This window comes from Vipera ursinii, assembly GCF_947247035.1.
Source record: "Vipera ursinii genome assembly, chromosome: 11".
Taxonomy (NCBI): domain Eukaryota; kingdom Metazoa; phylum Chordata; class Lepidosauria; order Squamata; family Viperidae; genus Vipera; species Vipera ursinii.
Genome location: NC_139524.1, coordinates 13,171,129 through 13,198,388, shown reverse-complemented (window position 1 = coordinate 13,198,388; position 27,260 = coordinate 13,171,129). Strand labels below are relative to the sequence as shown.

Genomic DNA, 27,260 nt, shown 5'->3' with positions numbered 1-27,260 from the left:
ACATTGCATTTTAATCAAATCAACGTTTGTTTGTGAATTCCAAGGTGATGATACAACGATACCAGACAGTGATACAGTCTAATATTTACAAGTCGATGAGGAGGTCTTTCATTAACAAATGAAACAAGGAAACATTAATGTTTATCTTCCTTCTTTGCAACTGCTGAGATGACGGCAGAAGAGGCACCAGCTCCTGGTCCTTTGAAGATGCATTGAACTGAAGATGCATTGAACTGTAATATAAAATACAAATAAAAATGGTAAAGTGAATTGCTGGAGCAGGCAAAGGTTTTCCTATCATAACTCCCAAGAATAGGCAGATTTTTTTTAAAAAAACCTTTTATTTCTTACTTCAGATGCATTTTTTTCTCCAATGTAATGAAAGAAAAAGTTGTTTAATTCAGTTCTTTGTGTATTGTGTCTTAACTAAGGGATACGGGTGAATGTCTAATCTTTTCTTACATAAATACCCTTCAAAGGTCTGCAGCTTTGCTGGCTTCCCATGCTTCAATTAAATCCCATGGGAAGACTGGAGGGGAAAGGGTTGTCCCTTTGAGGACAGTCAGGGTTCTGTAATTAGAGTAATGTTCAGGTATCTTTGGGGAGGTAATTTAAAAAGTCAAAATGGCAGCCATGGCTGTATAATAGGAAACCCTCCCTCTTCTAAACCTGCATCATGCTTGCTGGGGAATTCTGGACAATCGATCACCTGCTGAAAGAGACCGCAATGTGCAAACATAGTCAGCATCTCAGAGGACTCTACAAGAGAGACTGTAGCTGCACATGCAAGCCTGCCTAACAACATACATGAATTCTTTGTTGGGAAATCCATGCTGGAGAATCTCATATGCAAACATGTGCCACAGCAGCAGGTGACTATATGCGAACACATCAGGAAATCTTTGTGTGTTGGATTTGTACACATAAAACTATGCTGTAAAAACAGCTGTATCTGGCTTGGCTTAGCTCTCCAATCGCAGCATGATTTTATCTATATAAAAATACCTCCCACACACGTTTTTAACTTAAGTTTGACCTCAGCCTGACCTAAACAGTACAGATCCCACGCTTCACATATCATTTATTGCCAACAACACAAGAGACAAATGTTTAGCACCATGACAACACCACAGAACTGTTGCACGTACATGTTTACTGAGAAATGTTGAACTGAGCTTCAAATCTTTGTCTGCTGTCTTTGGGGCACATGGCTGTAAAGGAAAAAACAACAACAAAGCAGGTCTGGTCTCCATGTGCTGGAATCAAGAATTCAGGCCCACCCACTTGGCAGTTTGCCCACTGGTCTGAAGCAGGGGTCTTCAACTTGACCCTTTTTTATGACTTGTGGACTTCAACTCCCAGAATTCCTCAGCCAGGTACTCTATTGCCTCTATTGCCACTGTTCTCAGCCACCGGCTCCCTACAAAATGAACAAAAACTCAATTTTGAGGCTAACCTTGGCTGGCATTAAAAGGCTGTGGAAATGGCTTTTGAAACAGGATTTCCTTTTGCATCAGAATCACTTAGGCCTTTCACGGGCAGGAAAGACAGAATGACAACTGGATGGGGAGAGGATAGAAATAATAGGTCACCAGGAAATGTTGATGACATTGTTAAATGCAAATGGAAGCGGTAGCATAAGGTTTGTCCATTTATTTGCAAATCAAATGATCCTTTATTGCACTCCCTCCCAAAACTCCAGTTTATTTTCAATAGAAGGAGCCTATAAGATCAGGTAAGGAAACAAAGATAAATAAATACTCAATGGCTACTCAAGTGAAGTGCCCCAAAAGCCTCTTAGAAAATCAAACCTCCATGGACCATGCTAGTCTTTTCCTGAAGAAGGGTTTGACATGTACAGAAATCCTATCACAGGTAGTCCTTGACTTATAACCACAGTTGAGCGCAAAATTTCTAACAAGCAAGGCAAGACCACTGCTGAGTGAGTTTTTGTTCCATTTTACAACCTTTCTGGCCACAGCTGTTAAGTGAATCACTACCGTTGTTAAGTTAGTAACATGGTCATGAAGGGAATCTGGCTTCCCCACTTGACTTTTTATTTTTATTTATTTGGAAAATTTGTATTCCGCCTCCTCGCACATGGCGATTCAAGGTGGCTTACATCAATAGAAAGACACCCTATGAAAAAAATTAAAAGACAACCAGAGGAAAAATAATAAAATGATATAATAACCCCCCACCCCTCTTCTGACTTTGCTTATCAGAAAGTTGCAAAAGATCACATCACCCCGGGACACTGCAACCATCAGAAATATGAATCGGTCGCCAAAAGGTCTGAATTTTGATTACCTGACCACAGGGGATGTTGCAGTGATCTGCAGGAGTAAGCAACCATGGCTCTTTTATGACTCGTGGACTTCAACTCCCAGAATTCCTGAGCTGCCTGAACAGCCCTCTGGTGGAGAGAGAGGATATTTTTAACTTCAGGAACACTGTCCCTCCCCATCTAGAGCAGCATCTAAAAAGTTGGCAACCCTTGGATATCGATGAAACATCTTCATTTATAGACAGTGGGAGCAATGCATATTTCTTCATTTGAATTGGAACAAAATGACTTTGAAGTCTTATAAAAAAAACCTCGTCTGATGCTGATTTGATTTATTTATCTAGGAAAAATAATGGGAAATCTCTGTTGGCTTGATTGTCTCCTGGGGACTCGATGGACAGATGTACACAGTTTCCGGAGCAGCTGTTCTGAAGTGGTTTGCCACTGCTTTCTGCTGGGGGGGTTTTGGGTTTCTTAGTGGCCCACCAAGAGTTAACCAGGTCCTGCATAGCTTTCTGAGATCAACCAGGGTTGTCCCAGGGCTCCCTAAAGGAGTGTCAGTGACCCCAAAGTAGACTGGTTGTCTCATCCACCTTGCTGTTATCAAGCTCCTGGACAAGGAACGCTGATAGCCTCCACTTCTGGGCAACAGCTGGATTGGACCCGAGAAGCAAACTAATGGCCTCTGATGAGATGGGGCAGGCGAGAAGATGGAAGAGGAGGAGATGGATTTCCAGAGGGGGCTTTGCTCAAGATCCCTAAACCCAGCATCTGGGGCTCTCGTCTGAAACCTGGCCAGCCTGGGTCGATCTGACTCAGTACCCCGATGACTTAGGCTGACTCTACGGGTTGCCTAGACGGAGGCGGCCATTCCTGCCCAGAGAGAGACCCGCTGGACGGGCTGGGGGGGGGGGGAGAGGAGGAGGAGGAGGAGGAGGGATCCTAACAGATCCGCCCGCTTTTGCCTGAGCTGATCGGGCGGCGGGAGGCGGCGTCTCTCTGGCCATGGGGGCCTTTGGGCGCCCGCTCCGCTCCAGCAGCGGCACCAGCAGCGCGCAAGGGCGCACCAGCTTGGCGGGAGGGCTGGAGAACCAAGCGGGAACTCTCCCCGCCGCGCATCGGTCGGCCGGGCTGCGAGAAGCCTGCAAAGTCGGCCAGCCCGGGACGCATGGAGGAGCTGGCCAGGCAGCCCTGAAGCCCAGCCCCGGAGCTGGGAGCGGAATGCCGCCGGTCTAACCCCTCCGAGCCCGTCGCCGAAGCCAAACGAGGAGGAGGAGGAGGAGGAGGAGGAGGAGGAGGAGGAGGAGGAGGAGGAAGCGAGCCAGCTGCTGGGATGAGCGCCTCGGCTGCCACCGGCGTCTTCGTGTTATCCCTCTGCGCCATCCCCATCACCTACCTCTTCAACGCTTTGGCTGCCACCGGCAGGTGAGCAAGGCGGTGGGGGGGGGGCAGGTGCGGACCTTTCCTCACGTGCGCGCTGCCAAGCGGGGCCGGCGTAATGTGGGAAAGGGGCTGGCGGCGGCGAAGAAGAGGAAAGAGGGCGCAAGAGTGACAAGGACGACGGGAGAGGGGCGCGCAAAAAGCTCTCGGGGGGGGGTGTCTGGAGGCAGCCCCCCTTTCTTTGGCCGCCCGGCCAGCCCGGAGAGATGCATGGCAAAGGCCAGGAGGGGGAGGGCTTTGCAAGATTGGGGAGAATTCAAGGGGGTCTTGCTGGAAGCTACGTTTGCACTCGCCGGGCGCTGCTTCTGAGCCAACAGGGATCCAGCGGTGTGGCTGCTGTCGTCTGCATGGTGCCTTAGGAATAAAGTACCTTGGATTCGACTAAGTCTGTTTAGGGACGAGTGGTGTGCGTGCGTGCTGAAGTATATATTGGGTTGGGGGAAGGAGAGGGGCTTGAATAAATTGAACAGCATCAGGGGCCATGGTTTCTCTTCCCTACCTTCTTCAGCCACTTGTCTTCCAGCAACTTTCCCCAAACGCCACAAGGGAGAATATTAAATCCCACCGGTTTTTCAAATCGTATGTAAGTCATTATTATTATTTTTTTATTCATCCTGTTGGGTTAGCCATGCTGGGCCAGACTGTTGTGCACTCTGAAGCATGGCTGAGTTTGCCCAGGGGGCTGAATTCAAAGCAAACTAACCACTTTAGGGAGAAGGACAGAAATGGCAGCCTAGTTTTGGAACCAGACCGATTTATAAATTCACAGGCGGAACACTGAGCCAGCCAAAAATAGCCAAGTTCACACATAACTCTCCCAAACCAGGTGTACAAAGCAGCTTGTCCTGTTGCTTACATTCTGTGCCGCCACGCCCAATCAAATTGCCTGGGAGCAGCAGGTGAGGTCAGGGCTACCTAATCCTTGATTAAAAGAATCAGATCCCTGCATTTGTGGAAAGCAAAACAAAGCACCTCTTAAGTCATAAATAAACTGCACTAACAAGACTAACAGGGCCATAGACCTAGCTAGCATAGGGGGTCAGGGGAAGGCATGGGGGTCATACTGTGAAATCCCTGCCAAATAGGAAAATATCCACCCAGCTCACCAGGACTGAAGGCAGACTATGTTGCAGGCAGGTCCTGTCTATTGGGGATATATATCTGGTGGGACCACAGAAAGAGCCTTTTTAGTGATGGCCCCTTCTTTATGGAACATCGTTTCCCCACCCCCAAGGCAGGGGTGTCAAACTGCCAGCCCACTCCATTGCCTGCAATGGCAAAAAAGTTGCGATAGGTCGCGATAGATCACGACACGTCACATGATGTTGCGAGCTTGACACCCCTGCCCCAAGGTGTGATTAGCCCCCAGCTTGTTGCTTTCCCCAAAAGTCCTAAAGATGTGATTTTTATCAGAGGGCTTGGAGTCCCTGAAGAGAGATGGAGCTGATTACGTTGCTGGCTGTCCTCAGGTGGAGTGGATGTTGCTCTCAGATCAATCTGACTTAATATCCTTGACCACAGCCAAGTGCTGTTCTGTAATTGGCAAAGTACGCCATAGTATTAACTCTAACCTCTTTTAATTATATTTTAGAATAACAGTATTTTTTTTCCTTTTGTCTTAATGAATTGTGACTCCTGAGTTTGATGGTCTATGTGACCAAATAAAGATTTGATTTGATTGTGTTGCTGCTGCCACAGGGTGAGATTTTTGCACTGTGGATTTTTGTATACATTCAAACTAGACTGTGATGTTTCATATATGTGTGTGTCGGGGTGCGGGGAGATATATGCATAATGGTATTTTTTTAGAGCTGAATGCAACACAATTTCATTTTAATGTAGGCTGGTTAGTGTACATTTAAAGTGACAACAAAGTTATCCTATGCTATGCTATGCTATGCTATGCTATCCTATTCAATTCCATCCCATCCCATCCCCATCATTCTATTCTATTCTATTCTATTCTATTCTATTCTATTCTATTCTATTCTATTCTATTCTATTCTATTCTATTCTATTCTATTCTACTCTACTCTACTCTACTCTACTCTACTCTACTCTACCCTATTCCATTCTTTCATTCTACTTTACTCTTTCCACTCCATTCCATATTTTCTATTCTATTCTATTCTATTCTATTCTATTCTATTCTATTCTATTCTATTCTATTCTATTCTATTCTATTCTATTCTATTCTATTCTATTCTATTCTATTCTATTCTATTCCATTCCATTCTATTCATGCTCCTATCCTATCCTATCCTATCCTATCCTGTCCTATCCTATCCTGTCCTGTCCTGTCCTGTCCTGTCCTGTCCTGTCCTGTCCTATCCTATCCTATCCTATCCTATCCTATCCTATCCTATCCTATCCTATCCTTTAATGTTATAAAGCCACCCAAAGTCACCGTGTGTGAGTATAAGTTGGTTTAATAATAATAGATCTTGCAGAGAAAACACCCGTGGCCTTCCCCAGTCTGGCAATCAGAAAGGCACTGACTTGGGGCAGGCGTCTCGGCTACCCTCCCTGTCCATTTTGTGTGCCCAGTTGGCTGTCTTGCTGCTGGATGTCCTTTGCCCCTGGAACAATACCTGGAGTTTGCACGGATTGTGTTTCAGGTTATATAAAGTGGGACATGCTGAACAGGCTGTTGTTGATGTGATGGCCAAGAAGGTACTCTGGGGAGAGGCGGGCCGGGCCAGGAACAAGAGCAGGAAGCCGAGCCTTTTGGTCACTTGCATAAGCTGGGCTGGTATTTTTAGAAGCCGCCCTGCCCTCGGCTGGCTGTTGCCTGCGCTGACATGGTGTGGAAAGGGGCACAACAATAGCCGGCAGCTGCTTTCTCCAGAAGAAATGCCAGAGGTTCATTTGTCAAGAGAGAAGTGGCAGGCTTGGCCTGAATGCAAACGCTCTCTCCCTGGAGCCCATGTCCCCCAGCTCAGAGGAGGGAGAGGGAGAGGGAGAGGGAGAGGGAGAGGGAGAGGGAGAGGGAGAGGGAGAGGGAGAGGGAGAGGGAGAGGGAGAGAGAGAGAGAGAGAGAGAGAGAGAGAGAGAGAGAGAGAGAGAGAGAGAGAGAGAGAGAGAGAGAGAGAGGAGAGAGAGAGAGAGATGCAATCAGCATCCCTGGACATCACTTACTGTACTTATTTGCTCAATGTAAATGCCAGTAATGGAGAGAAAGGCACTACTTTCAGCGTGCTCACTGGGCATGGATAGCAGAGGAGAGACTAAAATGTGAATCTCCCTCCTCTTTGTGTGTGTGTGTGTTTGTCCGTGTTGACTTTTGCCTCTTGGTTGACTCCCTGCAGTTTTCTTGGCAAGATTTCAGAAGTGGTTTGCCATTAACTCCTTCATAGGGCAGAGAGAGAGGGACTGGCCCAAGGCCACCCACCTGGCTTTGTGCCTAAGGCAAGACTAGAACTCACAGTCTCCTGGTTTCTAGCCCCGATGTCTTAACCACTGCACCAAACCGGCTCTCGAGTGAATATCTTTGCCTTTGGATCAGCCTTGACTCCTGGAGGCTGTCCGGATTAATCTTTGCAGTTTTCTTGGGAAGCTTTCTGGAAGTGGCTTGTCACGGGTCTTCTTCCTAGGGCTGAGAGAGAGAGGGATTGACTCCAGCTCACCTAGCTGGCTTTGTGGAACTGGAATATGCAGTTTCTTGATTTCTGGCCTGATGCTTTGATCACTACACCATACAATACACCACAGTGGCTCTCTCCCTATTTATAGTGCCGCCCTTTAACCATTATTCAATAGATCTTCTAGCCAAAGCTAATAGTCAGAGCTCTTCAGCTGTTGCTTCTCCGTTTTTTGTTTTTTTTTGCTTCTTCCTTGTTGCCCTTTCCTTGCTCCCTCCAAGGACACCTGCAGCAGTTTGCAAATGAAGGATGCTAAACACTCAGGAACACAAAAGGCAACAGTCAGCTCATCTGCTTTCATCCTCCACACTGCAGTCAGTAGGGGAAGTCAACTTTGCTGCAGGAGCCAAAGTTTGGAAGGCGTTAGGCTAATAGCCACGACAAATGTAGCTGTCTTAATATACCTTTGCTCCTACAGGGTTCGTTCACCACACTAGATCACCGGTCGGGTAGCCATGATTTACGGCTGGGTTTGGTGTTATTATCACACAATCACAGTTGGAAGAGACCTCTGAGGTCATTTAGTCCAATTGCTGCTGAATTTTGTTTAAGGATATCAAGTGGCTAGGAAAACAGCTTTTTTAGGAGTTGGGCTATTCCACTGGCTGACAGCTCTTATTATAAGGAAATTCCTAAAATCTACCTCCGAGCAAGATACGGTTCCTCTCTCTCCCATCATCTGACAGATAATATAGATCTCAATCAGGCTCCATCCAAGATCATTTACACCAGCTGGGCAGAAAACCCCTCCCTCCCCCTCTTTTTGATTTCCCTCTGCCCTAAAATTCTTCGCATCCTGTCTGCAATTTCACAAGCTGGCCACTTATTAAACTCTTTAATGGTGCATTTCGCACGTTTCCTTCGTCTGGAATATGAATCTTGGAGGATAATGCAAACCAGATCTTTGGCTGAGTGGGAGCACATCAGAAACACAACTAGCTTTGTCCAAAGAAGTCCAGCTATCCGTTGCAGCATCTCATAAGACTGCAGGTGTCTTCTCAAACCTGCTCACCCACCTCCATCTTAACAAAGCCAGTGAAATACAACAAAAATCTAACAGCACCGTTTTTGCAGCCTGGGCCTTCTTCTTTGCTGGTATTAATATTTTGAGGAGGGAAAGGAAACGATTGGCAAGTTAAGTTTCCCACTGAAGTTTCGCAGTTCCTCTAACCACTGACTCACAGAAGGCCAAGCTGCATTTGTCAGAGAAAAAGACAGTTCTCATTATTTGTTGTGGTGGTTCTTGTGATAAATATTGGAGGCTTCTTACAGTCCAGTTCTGCACTGCCGAAAGATCAGCAAGCTTTGTCTTGTAGGGAAAATTATTCACCCTTCTGGATTTTCCACCACGGAGCTCTCAATAATGATTTCCTGTGTATGTTGGGATGCTCTGAAGTACATAATTGGAAGGGAAGAAAAGCACGGGGTGAAGTCAGCATTTCTCTTTTTCTGTGGTTTTATTTGAGGAAGTGAAGGAAAACATGTTAAACTCTATTCCCCCCTTTTGGTTTCTCACTTTTCTTTTTATTTCCTGTAGCTCTTGGGTCATTGTAGTAGCTGGATTGTTGATTCTGGTCTTGGTGGGCTTGGCAGCTCGATTTCTAGTGAAAAGGAGACCACCAAGTGACCCACTTTTCTATGGTACGTATTGGTGTGATATGGAAAAAGTAAACTGGAGCTGGCTAATCTATAATTCAAATCCCATTCCAATAAATCACAGTTTAACTACAGTTCATTGTTGTTAAACTAATGTTAAGCCAAAATCCAACAGTATGCTTTAGTGGCTGGTTAGTATTAATTTTACAAAGCATACAACTGAATTCATTCATTTTCTGAATTTGCACAATGTAATGAATAAAGTTCTTTAGATCTTGTCCAGATCTCGCTTAATGTATTGTGCAAAGACAACCGTTGTGTATGATTAACTATTGATCTAAGAAATTAAGGCTTCCTGACATAAGAACACATTGTGGTAAGTTGGAGATTTAGACAGCGGCCTCGTTCAGATGCTGGACTAAACCGTAATAAAGTTCATTTATTTTTGACTTGGTGCGATTTGCAATCCCACCCATGTTTTAGCACGAAGCATCTTGTGACTATAATTGTAACAATTGTAATAAAAATAATTCTGGCTTAATGTAAGACATCACGTGGTGGCTCAGTGGGTTAAGACGCTGAGCTTGTCGGCAGTTTGGCGGGTCGAATCCCGAGTGCTGCATAACAAAGTGAGTGCCTGTTACTTGTCCCAGCTTCTGCCAACCTAGCAGTTCGAAAGCACATAAAAATGCAAGTAGAAAAATAGGGACCACTACGGTGGGAAGGGAACAGCGTTCCGTGCGCCTTTGGCGTCTAGTCATGCCGGCCACATGACCACGGAGACGTCCTCGGACAAGCGCTGGCTCTTCGGCTTTGAAACGGAGATGAGCACCGGCCCCTAGAGTCGGGAACGACTAGCACGCATGTGCGGGGAAAACTTTACCTTTATCTTTAAGACATAAAAGCAACCAGAGGCTACTTTTCACAGCTCAGTCGGTTGGTAGCAAAAGCTTTATTCCATTTTTCCATTTGTATCTCCACTCCCAATCCCAAAGAGAGGTGAAAACAAGAGGGCTGCAAACAGAGGATGGGGTTGATGACCTCTGAACATTTGTAAAACAACATCTGTGAATGGGGCCAGACAGCTGCAGAAAAAATGATTTGTGCAATAATAAACTTGAAAGGCTTGAAGAGATTGGGGGTTTCTCTCATAATTAAAAAGTGCTCTTCTTCTTCTTCTTTCCTGGTTTTGCTGCAGTTTACGCGGTGTTCTCTTTCACCAGCATCGTGAATCTAATCATTGGGCTAGAACACGATGGGATTATTGATGGATTCATGACTTATTACTTGAAAGAGGTAAATGATTATGGCTCATTAGGGGTGGAGGGAGTGGGTAGGCAGCTGGGAGCCCCAGGGACTACAGGATTGCAGACTGGCTCTGCCCACTGCCAGGAGTTCGATCCTGACAGGGTTCAAGGTTCACTCGGCTTTCCATCCTTCCACAAGGTCGGTAAATTGAGGACCCAGATTGTTGGGGACACAACAGAGTGACACACAAGTCTAAAGTGCTATTGCTATTGCTCTTTTCTCCTGGAATACTTGAGTGGAAAGCAGTGAGGTTCGTTGCAGTTCTTGCAAAGGACCGTTCACTCCTGCATCCTGGATGCTGGCCAACGGATGCTGAGAATTTTATGATCAGCAAGCAAGCCGCAATCTCAGCCAGCTGCAGATTCTCAGAATTGCAGGCTTGAGATATGGGGGGGGGGGAGGGGGGGGTTGCTGGAAGAAACAATGAACATCTATGATTTACCTTTCCTTTGAAGAGAGCGGAAAGCGCACAACTCATCTTTTGTGTCTGTGTGCGTACGTGTGTGTGATCTTAAATCCATTAAAGCAATGATTGGATCACCTACTGTTTGCATATTCCTCTGATTTTGTGACCCCTCTCCTCGCTTATAAGTTTGAGGCTTTCAGGCTGGACAGGTGCGGCGCTGCAGTGATGTTGTGGGTCATGAAAGGTCAAAACCCATCAGTGACAGATATTTCCTCCCTTTGCACAGACTCTGTCCAAAGGGGACAGTACATGAATTGAATAACAATGTCCTTACATCTCATTTGGAGAAATACACAGCCTCAAGATACAACTGGTGGAGGGCTAGCAGCAAGCTTCATTTCGTTTATATTTCATTTATATTTATATTCCATTTCTATTCTTAACTTGTTTCCCGCCAAAGTTGATCTGAATGATTCTTCAGGCACAAACAAGAAAATATCTTTCTTCCTCACCCTCGCCTTGGAAGTTAGATTCAATTATAAAAGGGTATATGTAGTCCTCAACTTAGGATCACAATTGAGCCCAAAATTTCTGTTGCTAAGTGAGACAGCGGTAAAGTGACTTCGGCCTCTTTTTATGACACAGTCACAGTGGTGAAGTAAATCACTGCAGTTATTAAGCTTGTCGCACGGTCGTTAAGTGAATCTGGCTTCTCCCATGGACTTTGACTGTCAGAAGATTGCAAAAGGGGATCACATGATCCCCTGGCCAGTGCCACCATCATAAATATGAGTCCATTGCCGAGTTTTGATCATGTGACCATAGGGATGCCGCAACGGTCGTAAGTGTGAAAAATGGTTATAAGTCTCATTTTTTTTCAGCGTCGTTGTAACCTTGAACGGTCACTAAATGGTTGTAAGTCGACACCTACCTGCAGCTGGATTCATAGGCGGATACAAGGGGAACTAATAATAGTAATAAAGTTGGAAGGGACCTTAGAGATCATCTAGTCCAAACCCCCGCTCAGGCAGAAAGATGATAAATGGAGAATGACCTGGGAGTAGAAGCACTAGAAGGGACTGAGGTTTACTCCCAGGGGTCCGCGGACCACAGGTTGAGAACCATTGCAGTAGTATATAGTATAGTAGTATATACCATATACTAGCACTAGTGTATAGGGGATGCGGTGTCGTCACAGGGCTTCCGCAAAGGCTTGAATAAATGTTATGATTTAAATCTTGATTTAAGCCTTGGGGGGTCTGTGGCTGTGGTCCGTGGCCAAAAAAGGTATTTAAAGGGTGTCCAGGGTGAAGAAAAGGCTAAAATCCCCTGCCCTACTGGCTTCCCTGGCAGTTCCTTGATTAGGCTGCTGTTTATTATTTAATTGTTTGTCCAACCTAGCTAGTAGTTCTTTGATTGCCCTATTTGGGTAATGAAACGTCTGCAGGCAAACAGCCAAGCTCAGAGAGCACCAAGGACCCCCCACAGTTCAACCTGGAGCTACAAATATTCTCTTCGGTGGGAGAAAAACCCATCAGACTCTGTGGGAGAATTAAGTTCACCGCAAAGACAAACAAGGCTGTCATGATGCCACATTTTATCTCAGGGGTGCGGGGTGTGGGGTGTGTGTGTGTTAAAACTCCAGACACCTTTTTTTGTTATAGTTGGAACTGCTATGTGGCCTTATCTTCTCTGCCATTCAGTTACACATGCGCTTATTTCCACAGGGCGAACCTTATCTGAACACGGCTTACGGCCACATGATTTGCTACTGGGATGGTTCCGTTCATTATCTGATGTATCTCTTGATGGTGGCTGCCATTGCCTGGGAGTACGTGAGCATGACATTTTTTTGGGGGGGGGGGGTTAAGCATGACATTTGGGGGAGCTAAGCATGACTGGGGAAGTAAGCATGACATTTGGGAGAGCCAAGTATGACATTTGGGGAGGCTAAGCATGACTTTGGGGGGCTAAGTATGACTTTGGGGGGGCTATGCCTAACATTGGGGGGAGATTGTTGTTTTCATGCCTTCCTTTCCAAAAATTCTATGTGCTGCCTTAACAGCAGACGGGAAATAAATGCCGATTTCTTTATTCAAAAGAAAAGCCCCCTCCAATTAAATAATGATAACAATGATAAAGATCAGAAATGAACAAAGATCCAGCATGTAAAATGACTGAGTTGTTAAGGGACATCAGCGTCAGGAAGAGCTCTTGAGCCAGTAGGGCTGAATATTTTAAAAATGGTCCTGTTTATGTTTTAAGCCAATGCAATGCGATTACCCAGTTATTTAGTGCAAGTGACTTTAAATATATAGGCACATATTGTTTGAATGTACCTCCAGTAAGAGAACATGCATCACAATGGTATCTGAAAGCAAGGTTTTCTATTTTTCTCTGGCAGGGAAAATTATCGCATGATTGGCTTGTACTGGCTGGGATCCATCACAATGAGCATAATTGTCTTTATCCCTGGAAATATTGTGGGTAAGGAAACATTAAGAATACACTTTGCTTTGGGGCTTTAATAACTGACCTCTTTTTAGAGTCTTGAATTTTCAAGGCAACGAGATCAGGGGTTACCAATGAAATGCTGGGAGCATCTTACTAACTTTGGCCAATCTCAAAAGCCAAGCTTGCAGCACGAGATATGTTTACCGCTGTGATGGGAGATTGGGTAAGCTAGGATTGCACACTAGCTGGAAAGTAAAAAAAAATGCATCCTGCAACTGGTCTGTGACAACTCGCCACAACCAACTCGCCATGGCACGGGACAACTCACCATGGGAGAAGAGTTAGACAAATATTAAAGAAACAGTGGAATAGAATCATCAAAGAAAAGATGCCAAAGGAGGGACAGCATGAAATATGAATGACAAAAATTAAAATATTTTTTTTAAAATTATTTTAAATGACTAAATTGAATTGTTGAATTGTCCTGCAGAAGAGTTGTCCCTTGGTGAGTTGACCATGGTCATTGTCCCACGGTAATCTGACTGTGGCAAGTTGGCTGCAGTGAGTTGTGTCATTCTGTCCTGCAACAAAGCAGTGGTTAATCCCATTTTGTTATGTTCCAAGAAAGCTGTAGGAAGTCACCAGGAGTTGAACCCTACTGGAAGGAGACTCTACTCCTGCAGTTGAACTAAAAAAAACAAATAATAAGTCACATTTTAGTAAACTGAAAGTAAATTGTGTCCTAGCATTTTATCCTGTACCTGAAATAAGCTCAGATTTATATTTGGCACCTCCTGGAGGAATTTTTTTTTAAAAAAAATGAAGTAGAATGTTTGCATTCCCTTTCTTCCTTTTGTCTCCATTTCTTGGAATAAATATCAACCAGTATGGAGTTGGTCATGTTGGTTGCGAATTTTGAGAGTTGTCGCCTATCACATCTGTGATCATCCAGTTAAAGGATGCTTAGCTCTCTCCAGATGTGCTTGAACAGAACTGCTACAGTTCCCAGATGGAACATCTGGAGATTAGGCACATTTACCTGAAATTGGCTGTGTCTTCATGATAAGAGAATATTGTTGCAAGCTAGTCTGATATGTGAGCCCAGCCAGGGAGCTTCTCTCATGTCTGAATGCACTGTGTGAAACTTTGAAAATGGGATACCCCAATAAACCAGGATTCAAATAACCCGGCTAAAGTTGTCATGCAAACAAGAGCAGTAAACTGCACTGAATTTGTTGTGATTTTCATCTGAATAGGCATGCAAAGGGTTTGCCCTGCTCAACCTGTCATTAACAATCCTTAATTCATGTTTTCGCTGTTGCCTAATAGGAAAATATGGAACAAGAATGTGTGCTGTATCTTTGTTAAGTGTGCCGTATATTTGTCTCCCGCTATGGGCTGGTTTCAAAATCTATAATCAACCACCAGCGACTGCCAATTTTCCAACAAAGGTATTCTTCTTCTTGTTATTGTCCGTATGAAAAGGAGGAGGAAAAAAGGCTTGAACTTCAAAAGAATTAAATGTCTCTCATTCATTCGGTCCCCCTTTTCCGAACGTAGCGCTGTGACTTCCCAGGATCCTTCTTAAACAGCGGCACCCAATTTGCGTGAACCGCGGCTGGGTTCACCTTGCCAAAACCAAACAAATCAGATTGCTACCCCCGAAGGCCTGGAACGTGTGATTTCATCCTAAACGAAGACATTTTAGAGCCTTGGTGGAGCAGTGGGCTAATGCCTCCTTAAGTAACACCAGCTGCCTGCAATTAGTGCAGGTTCGAGTCCCACCAGGCTCAAGGTTGACTCAGCCTTCCATCCTTCCGAGGTAGGTAAAATGAGGACCCAGATTGTTGGGGGCAATTAAGCTGACTTTGTAATAATGCCGCTTGGGGTGTGTGTGAAAGCCCTAATAAGCAGGCATATACATAGAATGAAGGCTACTGCTAAGTTTGTAAGCCGCCCTGTCTTCGTAGAAGGGCGGGATATAAATGGAATTAAAATAAATAAATAAATTATTCTGCTCAACTCGGCACGCATAGAATCATGCCTTGTCCTTGACTTACAATTTTGTTTAGTGTCTACGGAGATTCTCAGTCATCCCGCTCGTGGCTGTCCCAGAGGTGCTTTTTTCAAAAGGCAACTTTACTTCCTTTGTTTTAACTTGGAAGACATTTCGCTTCTCAACCAAGAAGCTTCTTCAGTTCCAAGTCAGAACTGAAGAAGCTTCTTGGGTGAGAAGTGAAACGTCTTCAAAAAAAACAAAACAAAAACCCAAAGAAAACCCAGCTGCCTTTTGAAAAAGCACCTTTGGGCCTAGTTCAGGGGTCGGCAACCTCGGCTCTTTTATGACTCGTGGACTTCAACTCCCAGAATTCCTGAGCCAGCATAGCTGGCTCAGGAATTCTAGGAGTTGAAGTCCACGAGTCATAAAAGAGCCGAGGTTGCCGACCCCTGGCCTAGTCCATTCCAAGCTGCTAAGCACATTGATTTGTGCTTTAAATTGTAAGCCGCCCTGAGTCTTCGGAGAAGGGCGGGATATAAATAGGAATAATTAAAAAAAAAGTTACAACAGTATTGAAAAAAGCCGTTAAAAAACATTGTCCTAAATCTTAATACAGGTGACTTAACGACAAAAAAGTGACTTATAACCACCTTTCTTCCCATTTATGACTGGGGCAGCATCCCTAGGGTCACATGATCAAAATTAAGATGCTTGGCAACTGACTCGTATTTATGACGGTCGCGGTGTCCCGGGGTCACATGTTCCCCTTTTGCGACCTCCTGACAAGCAAAATCGATGGGGAAGCCAGATTCACTGAACAACCACAGTTGCTAACTGAACAGTGATTCATTTAACAGCTGTGGCAAGAAAGGTCGTAAAATGGGGCAAAGCTCAGTTAACAAATGCCTCGCTTAGCGTCAGGAATTTGGAGCTCAATTACGGTCGTAAGTCAAGGACTACCTGTATAGAGGGAAACGTTCTGAGCATCAGCAACATCTCGCGCCTTAAGGGGAAATGTAAATATTGGTTTTGTTTGGAAGGGAAGTGGAAGTGGCAAAGCAAGTCCACGATTAAACATACTTTGGTTTCCAACTCTGCTTGCATGGCTCTCCTTCTGCTTTGTCGCTGGTTCTTCTTTTTTGTAAGAGCTGCAATAAATGGCAATGCAATTGCTTAAGTTGGCTCGACTCCAAACCGTTTGTACTCCAGACTCGGTCAGGAAACGGTTTTCTGTTTCTTGAGATATATTTTTTCCTAGGGTTTTTGTTTTGGTGGGTGGGTGGGGGGACAAAAAGACTCTGTAATGTGCTAAGCTGTAGTTTGCTTCACTCTGAATTATGGAATTAGGTATAATTGGAGAGGTTTGTGCCATTGTTAAAATTATAACAGTAACATTTGGCTGGGTTGATATGTCACGCTAAACCATAAATCATGGATTGGAAAGCTAATGGCTGAGGCCTCCTAGGGCACTCAGCCCAAACTCAGCCGACCACATGATTTTGGCAGGCGGTATGAATTAAGTCTGTGCGTTGTTTCCCAAACTGTTTTGACACTTTGGACCTGCTTGAAAAATCAAACTGTTAAATTGCAGAGGCAAGGCGCCTCCTAAAAAACATCTGGCACACGGTGCAAAGCATATTGTTTTGCAGAGAGAGGCTACAAAGCCCTTTGCTGCTTTTGGTGCAGACTTCTAACAGGGCTTCCATCTCCATTGCAGATCATAAAAGAAGTTCAGAAGCAAAATCTTCTGAGAAGACCGACCGATTTCCTCTTGGCTTCGTATTTCATTTTTGCAACTGGATTTTGCCTCTTCAGGGGCATGGTAAGTTTCTTTCTTTCTTAAGAATAGAATAAAGAGACCAGAATCTTATAACGTGAGGTGTGTGTCATATACCGTACACTTTGCGCAAAGCATTAAATTTGAATTGAAAAGCATTTAAGTTTGCTTCTGTGTTTAAACTTTAACATGGGGGCAGGAAAGGTGAGCGTCCAGACATAGACATCCATCGGGGGGGGGGGAGAGGGGACAGGTGTGATAAGGTTTATGAATTGGTGCATATTACTGCGTTGCATGTCCAGAAGGCTGGGATGTGTCACATAATGTCACAATGCATGTTTTGTAACTTTGCACGCTGTAGGAGGTGACCAGGCTAAACCCGAGGGAGGGGTCAAATGCATCATAAGTCATGAGTCCATGTATGCCCAAAAGAGATCTAAGTCCAGCTCACCTTGAATTCCTTCTTAATTCCCGTTCATTTCTCTTGATCGTTAGTAGCTCAGATTTTTGTAGAGAGCTTAAGCTTGTAACACATCTTTATACTCATTTGAACTGCCTGAATCTCCCAATTTCCCCTACGCTTGACACACGCTTTGTCATCACATCCATGTGGGTTAAGAACAGACACTTACAGCTCCAAGTTGTTTCTCTTTTCCTCCCTTACCTAACAAGGGAGATGGCAGTTGGAACAAGATTTACACCAGTTTCCTAACCTGTAGTTTATTGCACCAAAATTATGATCCAAATATTATGGATCCAATTTTTCTCTAGATTGCTTTGGACTGTCCAGGTGAACTGTGTCGACTTTACAGCCAACTTCATGAGCCATACCTCAAGGATCCTGCTGCCTATCCAAAACTTCAGGTAACCCAACTGAGACATTTGCATTGCAATGCACACCTAATATTTGGTAGCTATGCTCACGCATTTTGAGGACCCGGAATGATTATTTTTAATTTATGACCCTAAGCCAGAATTGAGTGGATAAGATTATGGATTGGAGTTCTGTGTGAATTTAAATATTGGGATTGGAAACTGTAGATTACTATATGCATGCATATGAACCCAACAAAGAGACTTTCTTCAGCAGGCATGGTTTAGCCCAGGAGTAGGCAACCTCGGCTCTTTTATGACTCGTGGACTTCAACTCCCAGAAATCCTGAGCCAGCCACACTGAGGGGAAAGGGAGAGGTTTCCAAGCTGAGCCATGCTGGCTCAGGAATTCTGGGAGTTGAAGTCCACGAGTCATAAAAGAGCCAAGGTTGCCCACCCCTGGTTTAGCCTGAGGTGTGAGGCATGACTGGATAAATCATGCTAATTGCCAACATTTTTAGACTAAGAACTTATTACTTGACTTTGTACAACATCCAGGTCACATTTTTTAAAGCCTTAATACAGTTGCAGGGTTAATATTTTGCATCAATTAAAAATATTGATGACTTGACAATGTATGTCATGTGATTTGACAGTGTATGTGTACCCAACCTTATGGTTCATAAACCATAATTTATGGCCTAGATTACAGCTGTCTGGTTTAAACACAGCACTAACTATCACTCTGCCTCCTTTACAAAATTGTACAAGGAGAGCAGACCTTCGCACATAAATTTTAATTAAGGGACTGAAGGCTAAAACGTAGGGAAAACGGTTTACAGGAACTGGCTATGTCTAGTCCAGACATGTCAAACTCCCGACATCGTGTGACGTCCCGCAACATATCGGGATGGTTTTGCCATTGCTGGCAATGGGGTGGGCATGGCTTCTGGATGACACGTCCGGCCCACAGGCCAGCAGTTTGACACCCCCTGGTCTAGTCTAAGGAAAAGAAGGACTAGGGGAAACATGATAATACTGTTCCAATATTTGAGAGGCTCCTACAAAGATGGTGTGTGTGTGTGTGTGTGTGTGTGTGTGTGTGTGTGTGTGAAATTATTTTCCAAGGCACCAAAAGGCAAGACAAGAAACAATGGTTGGAAACTAACCAAGGAGAGAAGCAACCTAGAACTAAGGAGAAATTGCTTAATGGTGAGAGCAGTCAACCAATGGAATAGCTTGCCTTCAGAAATTATGGGTGCTCTATCACTGAAGGCTTTCCAAAAGAGACTGGACGACCATTTGTTTACAATGATTAGGGTCTCCTTCTCCAGCAGGGGCTGGACTAGAAAACCTCCAAGGTCCCTTCTCACTCTATGTTCAAATGATGGCTACTGTTTTGAAGGTGCAGAGACCAACTCTCTTCCCTTCTCACATTTAGATGTTAGCCTACATGTTCTACTCGGTGCCGTACTACATAATTTCGGTCTATGGTCTGCTTGTACCTGGATGTTCCTGGATGCCCGATTTAACTCTTATTCATGCTGGAGGACTAGCCCAGGTAAGACCAGAACATTTTAAATGATCCCATATTGGAGGCATGGTTTTCCTCTGTACCACTTCCACATTCAAAAGAGGGCGAGAGCCATGAACTAAAACACAGATAGTCCTAAACTATGGTTTACTGAGTAGAGCACAGTTTGATGCCGTGGTGAAGGTGCTGGCCTAGAAACTAGGAGATGGTGAATTCTAGGTCCCACCCCCCACTTTTAGGCATGAAAACTAAAACTGGTTGATTTTGGGCAAGTCTTCTTCTCTCTCAGCCAACCCACCTCAAAGTTTTGTGGAGAACAGAGGAGAAGGAAAAGGAAAGAACTTTAGGCATTATCTGCTGCTTTGAACTGGCCAAAATAAATAACAGTGGAATAAAATCATCATCGCCGTCTTGAGTTCACATAGCCACTCAAGCCATTAAGAAGGGTTCGCCAACTCCAACTTCAGACGCTTAAGCCAAAACTAAGTTAACCACACAGGCTGGGGTTTGACCAACCTACTAACCTAAAATGAGTGGTTAGCTAATTTGTGGCTCACAGACATGTTCAAACTCAGCCAGTGAGCTTCGTATCTGGTTAAATTAGGCTGGATGAACTCAGCCAACTGTATTAATCAAATAAAGATGGCTCAGTTAGCATGCTGTATCAACTTAGGCCTCATAGCTTAGTATAATCAACTCCATTGTTCAATCCCTGCTCAGAAGGGATAAAGCTACCTATTCAATTTCTTTTGCTGTTGTTTGCACACGGGGCAATCTGAATGCTATTGTTACCCAGACAGAACTGGAGATATCGCCCTACTAAGAGCCCCACCCTGTTTCTATTCAGTGGATGAACAGTTTGCAAAGCGGCTAAAGACAGCAAGATTGAAGAAAGCAGCTAAGACTGGTCAGCAATGGATCTAGCTGGCTTTTTTTTTTGCACCATTAAGATCAAGGCTCTGAATTCAGCAGAGGTAGAAGGAACAGTCAGAACCGAAGAAGCTTCTTGGATGAGAAGAGAATGGTCTTCAAGGGGAAGCCAAGAAAGTCCAGTTGCCTCTTGAAAAAGCACCTTTGGGACAACCACGGTCTGGATGATGGAGAATCTCCCTAGACAGGTAGGAGGAGGATCCTCAAAACCTCACCCAAGAAACAGCTGGAAGAACGTACCCCAAAACAATTTCAGATACAATTAATCCAGAAGATAAGGGCGCTACTCACAAGGAGAACTGCTACTGCTAAGCAAATAACCGTATCAGGAAGTTTTCTGGGCTTGTATTCTTTAATATCTAGGATTCTGATTCTCTGGGTTTGTCAGGGGGAAGAGATGCTTACATCTGATTCTTCCTCAAAAGAAGAGCTAGTAGATTATTTACTTCTTTATCTCATCAAATACTAAAAAATTGCCCAAGGTGGTTAATGGCAGGAAAAAAGCTCAATTTTCAAACCCAACAGTACAGTCACATTAAAAAAAGAAAAAGAACAAACCTTCCTTCATAGTTTTCAATGTTTGCCTAAATTGATGAAACAGGATAGCTGGCCGATTTTCTTGGAGACAACTTCCACCACTGTGGAGCCACCACCAAGAAGATCTTGTGCTACCTTTCTCCAATAGCAGGAAATCTCCATGGCTGCTCGGCTTAAACATGGAGATATACAGCATCTTTCTCGTCTCACAGTTGCTGCTGACTACACAGACAGAACTATTGTTGCCACTGGAGAGATTTCCTCACCCTACCATCCTTCTCTGTCCTCTTATCATAGGATACAGACTAATATTTGGACTTCTCTACCGATCAGCCCTAGCCCACCTTGCCCATAAAAGCTCAAGTTGTCTGGAGCATGACCTGGTCAGCCCTTCCCTCTGTAGACCACAGTCAGGGGTCATAAATTCAGGTCAATCATCACCATTGCTAATACACAATAATAAACCACCGCTTGAAACAAGAGGATGACGGATGAAAGACAAAGGACAAAACACAATCCTGAGCTGTCCCAGTTGCTTCTATCTTTACATGTTTGTTTATGCTAAAAATATTCTGTGGCTTGGCAGACTTCTGCTCTTGCACATAACCTTAGATGTAAATTTACGGTATGTTTCAGCCCAATCGGAGAAGAAGTAACACCTTCTTCTCTAAGGACGAAGCAAAGCAAAACTATCTGAAATTTTGCTCTTAGCAAAGGAAACAGCAAATTACTCCGATTTTTTTTTTCACCTTAACTTTTGAGCATATGAGGTCCCGAGTGCTTGGGAAACGCTACATGCCATTGTGTCAAAAGCTCAAAGCAGGAAATCTCTAGTGGATGTCCTGCTTCTACGCCAGGAGCTGAGATCCTCTCCAGAACATTCTGGTTCTCAAATCAGAATAACAGGATACTCTATTATGTACCAAGCTTGATTGATGCTGTGCTTAAAATAACAAGCAAGTTAATGGAAAGGGGACGCATATTGAATTAGCCAATAAAATGGGTTGTTTGCCTCTGTTTTAGTTTGGTGGTTAAGCCCAACTTAATGGTTTGCTTAATCGGGTTAGCTGGTTGACTAAGCCACTGTTGGTTAGCTTCAGTGTTTCCACTAAATCAAATCATTGTTTTATGAAGAGAGACTTTGCCGATTTCCTGGTTGTTGTCAAATGACGCAAAAAATTTCATCTGTAAGCAAGACCTACGTTTGTAATATTTTAATTTTGTGTTTCCTATTTTATATTTTTATCTCTTCCATTATTTTTTTATCGAAACGTGCTGTGAACGTGCCCAACGATCAATAAATGTATTACGAGCTGGGTATGCCCAAGATGCAAAGCTATACAAGCCACTGAAGGGGATCGTGTCTTGGATGGTTTTGAGATAAGGGGATGAATTTTGGATTTGGGAGGGTAGGTTGCAGGGTTGCCATACACCCCAGTCCCCCAAAATGCATGGGTCCAGAACAAAGAAGTGGGAGGTGGAGTCTCATTAAAAAAAAAACCCATTAAAAAGCCAGAGCACAGGGACTTTCAAGAGACGGGTGATGGCTCCCTGGCTGAAGAAAGCATGCATCCAGTGATGGGGACCGTTAACACTGATTCCACACAAGTGACAACTCACAATTCATTCCTTCTGCTTTCCAGGCTCAGTTCTCACACATTGGCGCTTCCATACATGCCAGAACCCCGTACATCTACAGAGTCCCCAAGGAAGGGAAGATGTGGTTTCTCATTCTCAACGTGATCCATGGCGTTCTCCCCCAGCTGTTTGCATATCGCTGTGTCCGCAGCCCTGAGTTTTTCGTGAAAGCCCAGCTGGAAGAGAAGGTGGACTAAGAAGATGACTTCAAAACCGTGGGGTGTTGCAAAGATGGGGTCCCGAGTTGGAAGCAAAATTCCTGAAAATAAAAAGACTTCTGTCTTTCATAATATTGCTCGAGAGCTTGCTTGCCGTTTCCGTCAGATCGTGGGCATCTCTTTCTCCAGATAAAATCAGTTTTGTTTGGGACTCGCTCCAAGGGCGTTTGTGGGGTGGCGATAGTGGTGACGTTTAAATCATTGTGTTGTCCAAACTCTTGTTAATACACTCTCTCACCCGTTGTCTCTCTAAATACTCCCCCTCTGTACCAAATTCATTTTCAACTACACAGGTGAATTAAATAGTTTCAGGAACAAATGGTGGATGGGACATTTTCCCCTCAACCCTGTCTAAGGTGGGGGTCAGTCTTAACCAAGCCCCTGGATTCTTCTTTTTTTAAAATTTTCGAGGGGACATATTAAAGACAAAATACGAGAAAAGTAGCTTTCAATCTTGGCTGGGAAATGATGATCCAAGACCAATGCAATCATCCTAGAAGTCTTGCCATATCTTGCCGACGGTGAATTTTGCTGTTTTGTTATTATGGAGAGCTACCAGGAAACTACAGGACATCTGCACAGAATGCTAACCCGTGGTTTCTTAACCTATGTTTATTGACTGAATCCAATCATCTGGGCTTGGACAATACTGAATCACCATTAAGCCTACTGAGTTTCAGTCTAGCACACTCTAATAAATGGAGCAGCGATGACGTTCTTAAGGATTTGCCTTCTTTAGCCCTGCACCTTCTCAGTGCTTCCTACAAGCGAAGTCAATGGCGGCAGCTGGATTTGCTTAAGGACCGTGGTAAACAACTGCACGGATTTGCTTAACGACCATGGCCAAAAAGATCATAAAATTGGGCGTGACTCACGTAATCACCCCCTGCTTATCATTGGAAACTCTAGCTCCCATTGTGACTGTAAGTGGAGGACCACCCACAGGCAATGCTGACTGCAATCATACAGTCTACATAATTTCTGTGGCCCAAATTAAGGTAGAGTTTGCTATTGCTTTGTTCCAGGATTTTGTTTTTAACTGTCCGCTCTTGTTATTTCCTAGAAGTCTCTCATCCAAATATTAACCACGCCCGACCCTGCTTAGCCAAAGTTGGCTAGGCGCCACCTAGTGGACAGTGGTTAAGGTTCTAAGCCAGGGGTCTTCAAACCTGGCCCTTTTATGACTTGTGGACTTGCTGGCTGAGGAATTCTGGGAGTCAGTCCACAAGTCATAAAAAGGCCAAGTTTGAAGACCCTTGTTCTAAACCTTAACAGTCAGGTGAAGGTTTAGCATAGCACTAGCACTTATGTACCGCTTCACAGTGCTTTACAGCCCTCTTTAAGCAGTTTACAGGATCAGCCTTTTGCCCCCAAACAATCTGGGTCCTCATTGTACCAACCTCGGAAGGATGGGAAGCCGAGTCAACCTTGAGCTGGTCAGGATTGAGGGAATCGAACTCCTGGCAATGTGAGCAGAGTTAGCCTGCAGTACTGCATTCTAATCACTCTGCCACCTCGCTTTGTCAGCCATTTGCAGACAGACAGCCTCCAAATTTCAGATTGAGCACAACAGCCACAAATCAAAGCCACGGGAGCAACACAAGAAAGCCTCCTTCTGCATTGGCGTTCTATTATAACCAACTCAAGTGTTAACAGAATGCGTTGCTTTAATACTCGAGTTACATGAATACCTCACATTACACGTTTATGAAGCCAAATATGACGCTAACTCAGCTGCTTACAACCTCAAACCTTACTCCCGATACACATTCCAATAAATTTATTCTGTAAAAACAATAGTTTTTTTGTTTTTTGACTTTTTTTCCTTTTTTTTTTTTGTACAGTAAACTTTTCAACTACAAACCTTGAGTACGCAAAAGATGGTCCAAGGACAAGCATAACAAGGGTTGATAAAACCGGACTAAACCCATATGTCTTCACAATAAAAGCTGGCATTAAAAAATAAATAAAATCCTCTATTCTCACAATAGCAACAATAATGTACACAGAATAATGGATTCTGGAATGCTTATCTACTAGTCTAGATCTAGTTTTGAGAGTAGAAAAAAAAACAGAAAAATGACAGGGTTCCCCCCCCCCATTTTTTTTTGTTTTTTAAGCTTTTCGGTATAACTGTTATTCTTATATTTTAACTGGATGTTTTGGCTTTGTTTCCCATTGGCCTTTCGGTAGCACAATTAAGCTTAAAAATGGAAGGTGTCCCAAAAATACAGTAAGCTCCGATTTGTATTGGGGCCTGAAAAAAAAGTTCCTTGTTATTCATCTAAAGAAACACAGAAGACTTTCACTAACTCCACATATAGGAACTAAGTTAGAGAAACTTACGTTACGTCATGATCTTGAAAAGTATTAAGAGTATAGCTAAGCTAGAGAGTTCTAATAAGGAAAGGTACTTTCTTACAATTATTGACTTTTTTTTTATAAGGACAATAACATTTTGTTAGGATTTAAAAACAGAGATGGCTAATTTCTATAATCCTGGTAGGTGGGAAACAATTTAAATTTCCAGACAGAAGTTAAAAAGTGGACTGCAGGAATGTGTTTGTTTTTTTTTTGCCACAGTGAATTCAATGATCTATAAATGTGATGGAATCTTGATTTCATATTTTGGAGTTCCACATTGCTTTACATACAAAATATGTACATTTACATAATGCATACAAAATCCAAGGAGAGATGGGGATCTTTTTCTTACAAGCTGAAAATACGTTCCCCCTCCCTTTCCCCCCGCCTCAAAATGAAAATGTGAGCAAATCTGCTAAAAAACAGAACAAAAATCCAGCTGCATATCAGTGAGGAGAAAATTGCTCAAGACAACCCGCATTCCTCACTTGCTAGTTGGCCATCTCTGTTTTTAAAATCCATTTTTAAAAAAAATGCAGAACAACAAATGGATAAAGGGTTAATTTAAAACTTCATGACTTGTTAAGCAGAATAGAGATCCTTGTGACTTTTTAGGAGAGGGCAATCATTTCTAAGTGTTTAAGGTAATTTGTATTCTCTAAAAGGCAGTTTTTAAGATTCGATTTAAAATTTAGAGACTTTTGCCCCTTTTTTCCTGTAAAAAAAAAAAGAAGTATCTAAAAATGGCCGTTGTTGGTATGGTCTTGCTTGAAAAGAGCCTTTTGGTGCAATTAAATAAAATGACATTTAGAAAAGGACCTTGTGGGGTGTCGATGGGGGAATGATGCTGAAAGTTGCTGCTGAGAACAGAATGGGTAGGAATGTGGCTAAATGTGCATACAAACATATATGCTGCTGATGAAGAGATGTGCTGACTTCAATCAAATCCAAGAATATTAGACAACCAAACATGTGACTTTCTTGTGTCTTCCCTTAATATGCAGCAGTCAATATGTTGGTTAAGTCTAGGGAGAAATAAGAAGACAAACAGGGATCACTTTTTCAGACTGAAATGATTCCATCCAAGGTGGATGCATTCATACAAAAGAAAACTTAACTTGTGGAACAAATTAGGAACAAGCCGTCCCAAAGGTGTTTTTTTCAAGAGCAACTGGACTTCCTTGCTTTTTCCCTGAAGGCGTTTCACTTCTCATCCAAGAAGCTTCTTCCATTCTGACGGAATGGTAGGGTAGGGAAGGGAAAGATTTATATTCCTTGCAGTCATCTGGTCCTTAACACTCTTTCTGAGAGTTGTTGAGGCCACTTGGAGCTTTGTCTGTGCCCTCAAGGTCATCTGTGAATGGGTGAGGAAACTTCTTGGAACTGCCGAAAGGACCGTGTTGTAGACAGGAGGTAGGTGGTGTCGTATCCCTCCCCCCTCTGTTGAGAGAAGGCTGTTCAATTTTAACGTTGCAACTGAAGAAGCTTCTTGGAGGAGAAACGAACTCTCTTCAAGGAAAAATAAAGCCCAGTGACCTCTTGAAAAAAGCCCCTTTAGGACAACCGTGATCTGGATGACTGAGAATCTCTATAGACATTTAGGAAAAAGCCAGAACCCATATTGCGGACAGCAAAGTAACTATGGCTTGTCTGACTCAATTCCAGGCTTGTTTGCTCCCTTTCCTTCTGACGGTACCCAGCAGAGATGGGGAGAATACAAACAACCCAGTCTGAGCCCGTTCAAATATATAAAAAAACATAGTTAATACAAGCCATGGTTTGTAAAACAAAGTTAGCCAGGTTTAAGTAGATTAGCTAAAGCAACCAACTAATCAGAACACCAAACATACCAGGGAAATAATACAAGCCATGGTTTGTAAAACAAAGTTAGCCAGGTTTAAGTAGATTAGCTAAAGTAACCAACTAATCAGAACACCAAACATACCAGGGAAATATCTAGAATTCAATTTTTAAGTAGTAGTGAGAAGCTACTGGGAGATGACTCGAACTGTCCAAAATCTCAAATTTCAAGAACAGCCAATGCAACGGTGTGCAGTGGCAGGTTCAGAAACTACTCTGGACACCTGGACGTTCTTCTTAATGGGTAAAAAAAGGAACTTTTGACCAGCTGACCGGGAGATCACGGAGATCACTGGGAGATGGCTCTTGAAAGTAAAAACTATCTAGTAAAATGAAGTTTCTGAAATGTAATCCATTTGAATAAATCTAGTTAAAGGAAACTATGGGAAAATCTTGTTTTTGGACATATCACTGTCAAGCGTGACGCCACACTGCTCTGCCACTTAGGCCAGGATCCT

General features: G+C 43.6%; 2 protein-coding genes and 1 long non-coding RNA gene across 9 annotated transcripts in view; 1 reads left to right on the top strand and 2 right to left on the bottom strand.

Moving 5' to 3' along the window:
- Positions 1-33: 33 nt before the first annotated feature.
- LOC310645575 overlaps positions 34-27,260 on the bottom strand; it is a 590,514-nt gene continuing 563,287 nt past the window's right edge. For 2 of the 4 annotated variants that reach the window (XR_014493528.1, XR_014493529.1), the window contains exons 2-4: positions 1,457-2,416; positions 1,149-1,211; positions 34-233 (exon numbers count right to left, since the gene is read on the bottom strand). This is a non-coding gene — a long non-coding RNA (uncharacterized lncRNA). Of the gene's footprint in view, positions 234-1,148; positions 1,212-1,456; positions 2,491-27,260 lie in introns of those variants that run through there. The other 2 variants (XR_014493530.1, XR_014493531.1) reach the window with 2 other exon arrangements.
- TM6SF1 (transmembrane 6 superfamily member 1) lies at positions 3,314-22,650 on the top strand. Of its 2 annotated transcripts, none has more exons than XM_083371242.1 (10): positions 3,314-3,712; positions 8,906-9,009; positions 10,163-10,260; positions 12,406-12,509; positions 13,083-13,165; positions 14,462-14,583; positions 16,849-16,953; positions 17,680-17,772; positions 19,163-19,282; positions 22,366-22,650. In XM_083371242.1, the coding sequence occupies exons 1-10, from the start codon at positions 3,621-3,623 to the stop codon at positions 22,555-22,557; spliced, it is 1,113 nt and encodes a 370-aa protein (XP_083227368.1). In that variant the 5' UTR covers positions 3,314-3,620; the 3' UTR covers positions 22,558-22,650. The 2 variants fall into 2 exon arrangements, with proteins under 2 accessions (XP_083227368.1, XP_083227369.1); XM_083371243.1 differs by lacking the exon at positions 3,314-3,712 and adding an exon at positions 5,410-5,426.
- The window catches only part of HDGFL3 (HDGF like 3), a 32,906-nt gene continuing 28,491 nt past the window's right edge, over positions 22,846-27,260 (bottom strand). Inside the window, exon 6 of one of the 3 annotated variants that reach the window (XM_083371245.1) lies at positions 22,846-25,967. In XM_083371245.1, the coding sequence (XP_083227371.1) occupies positions 25,962-25,967 (6 nt within the window). In that variant the 3' untranslated portion in view covers positions 22,846-25,961. The other 2 variants (XM_083371244.1, XM_083371246.1) reach the window with 2 other exon arrangements.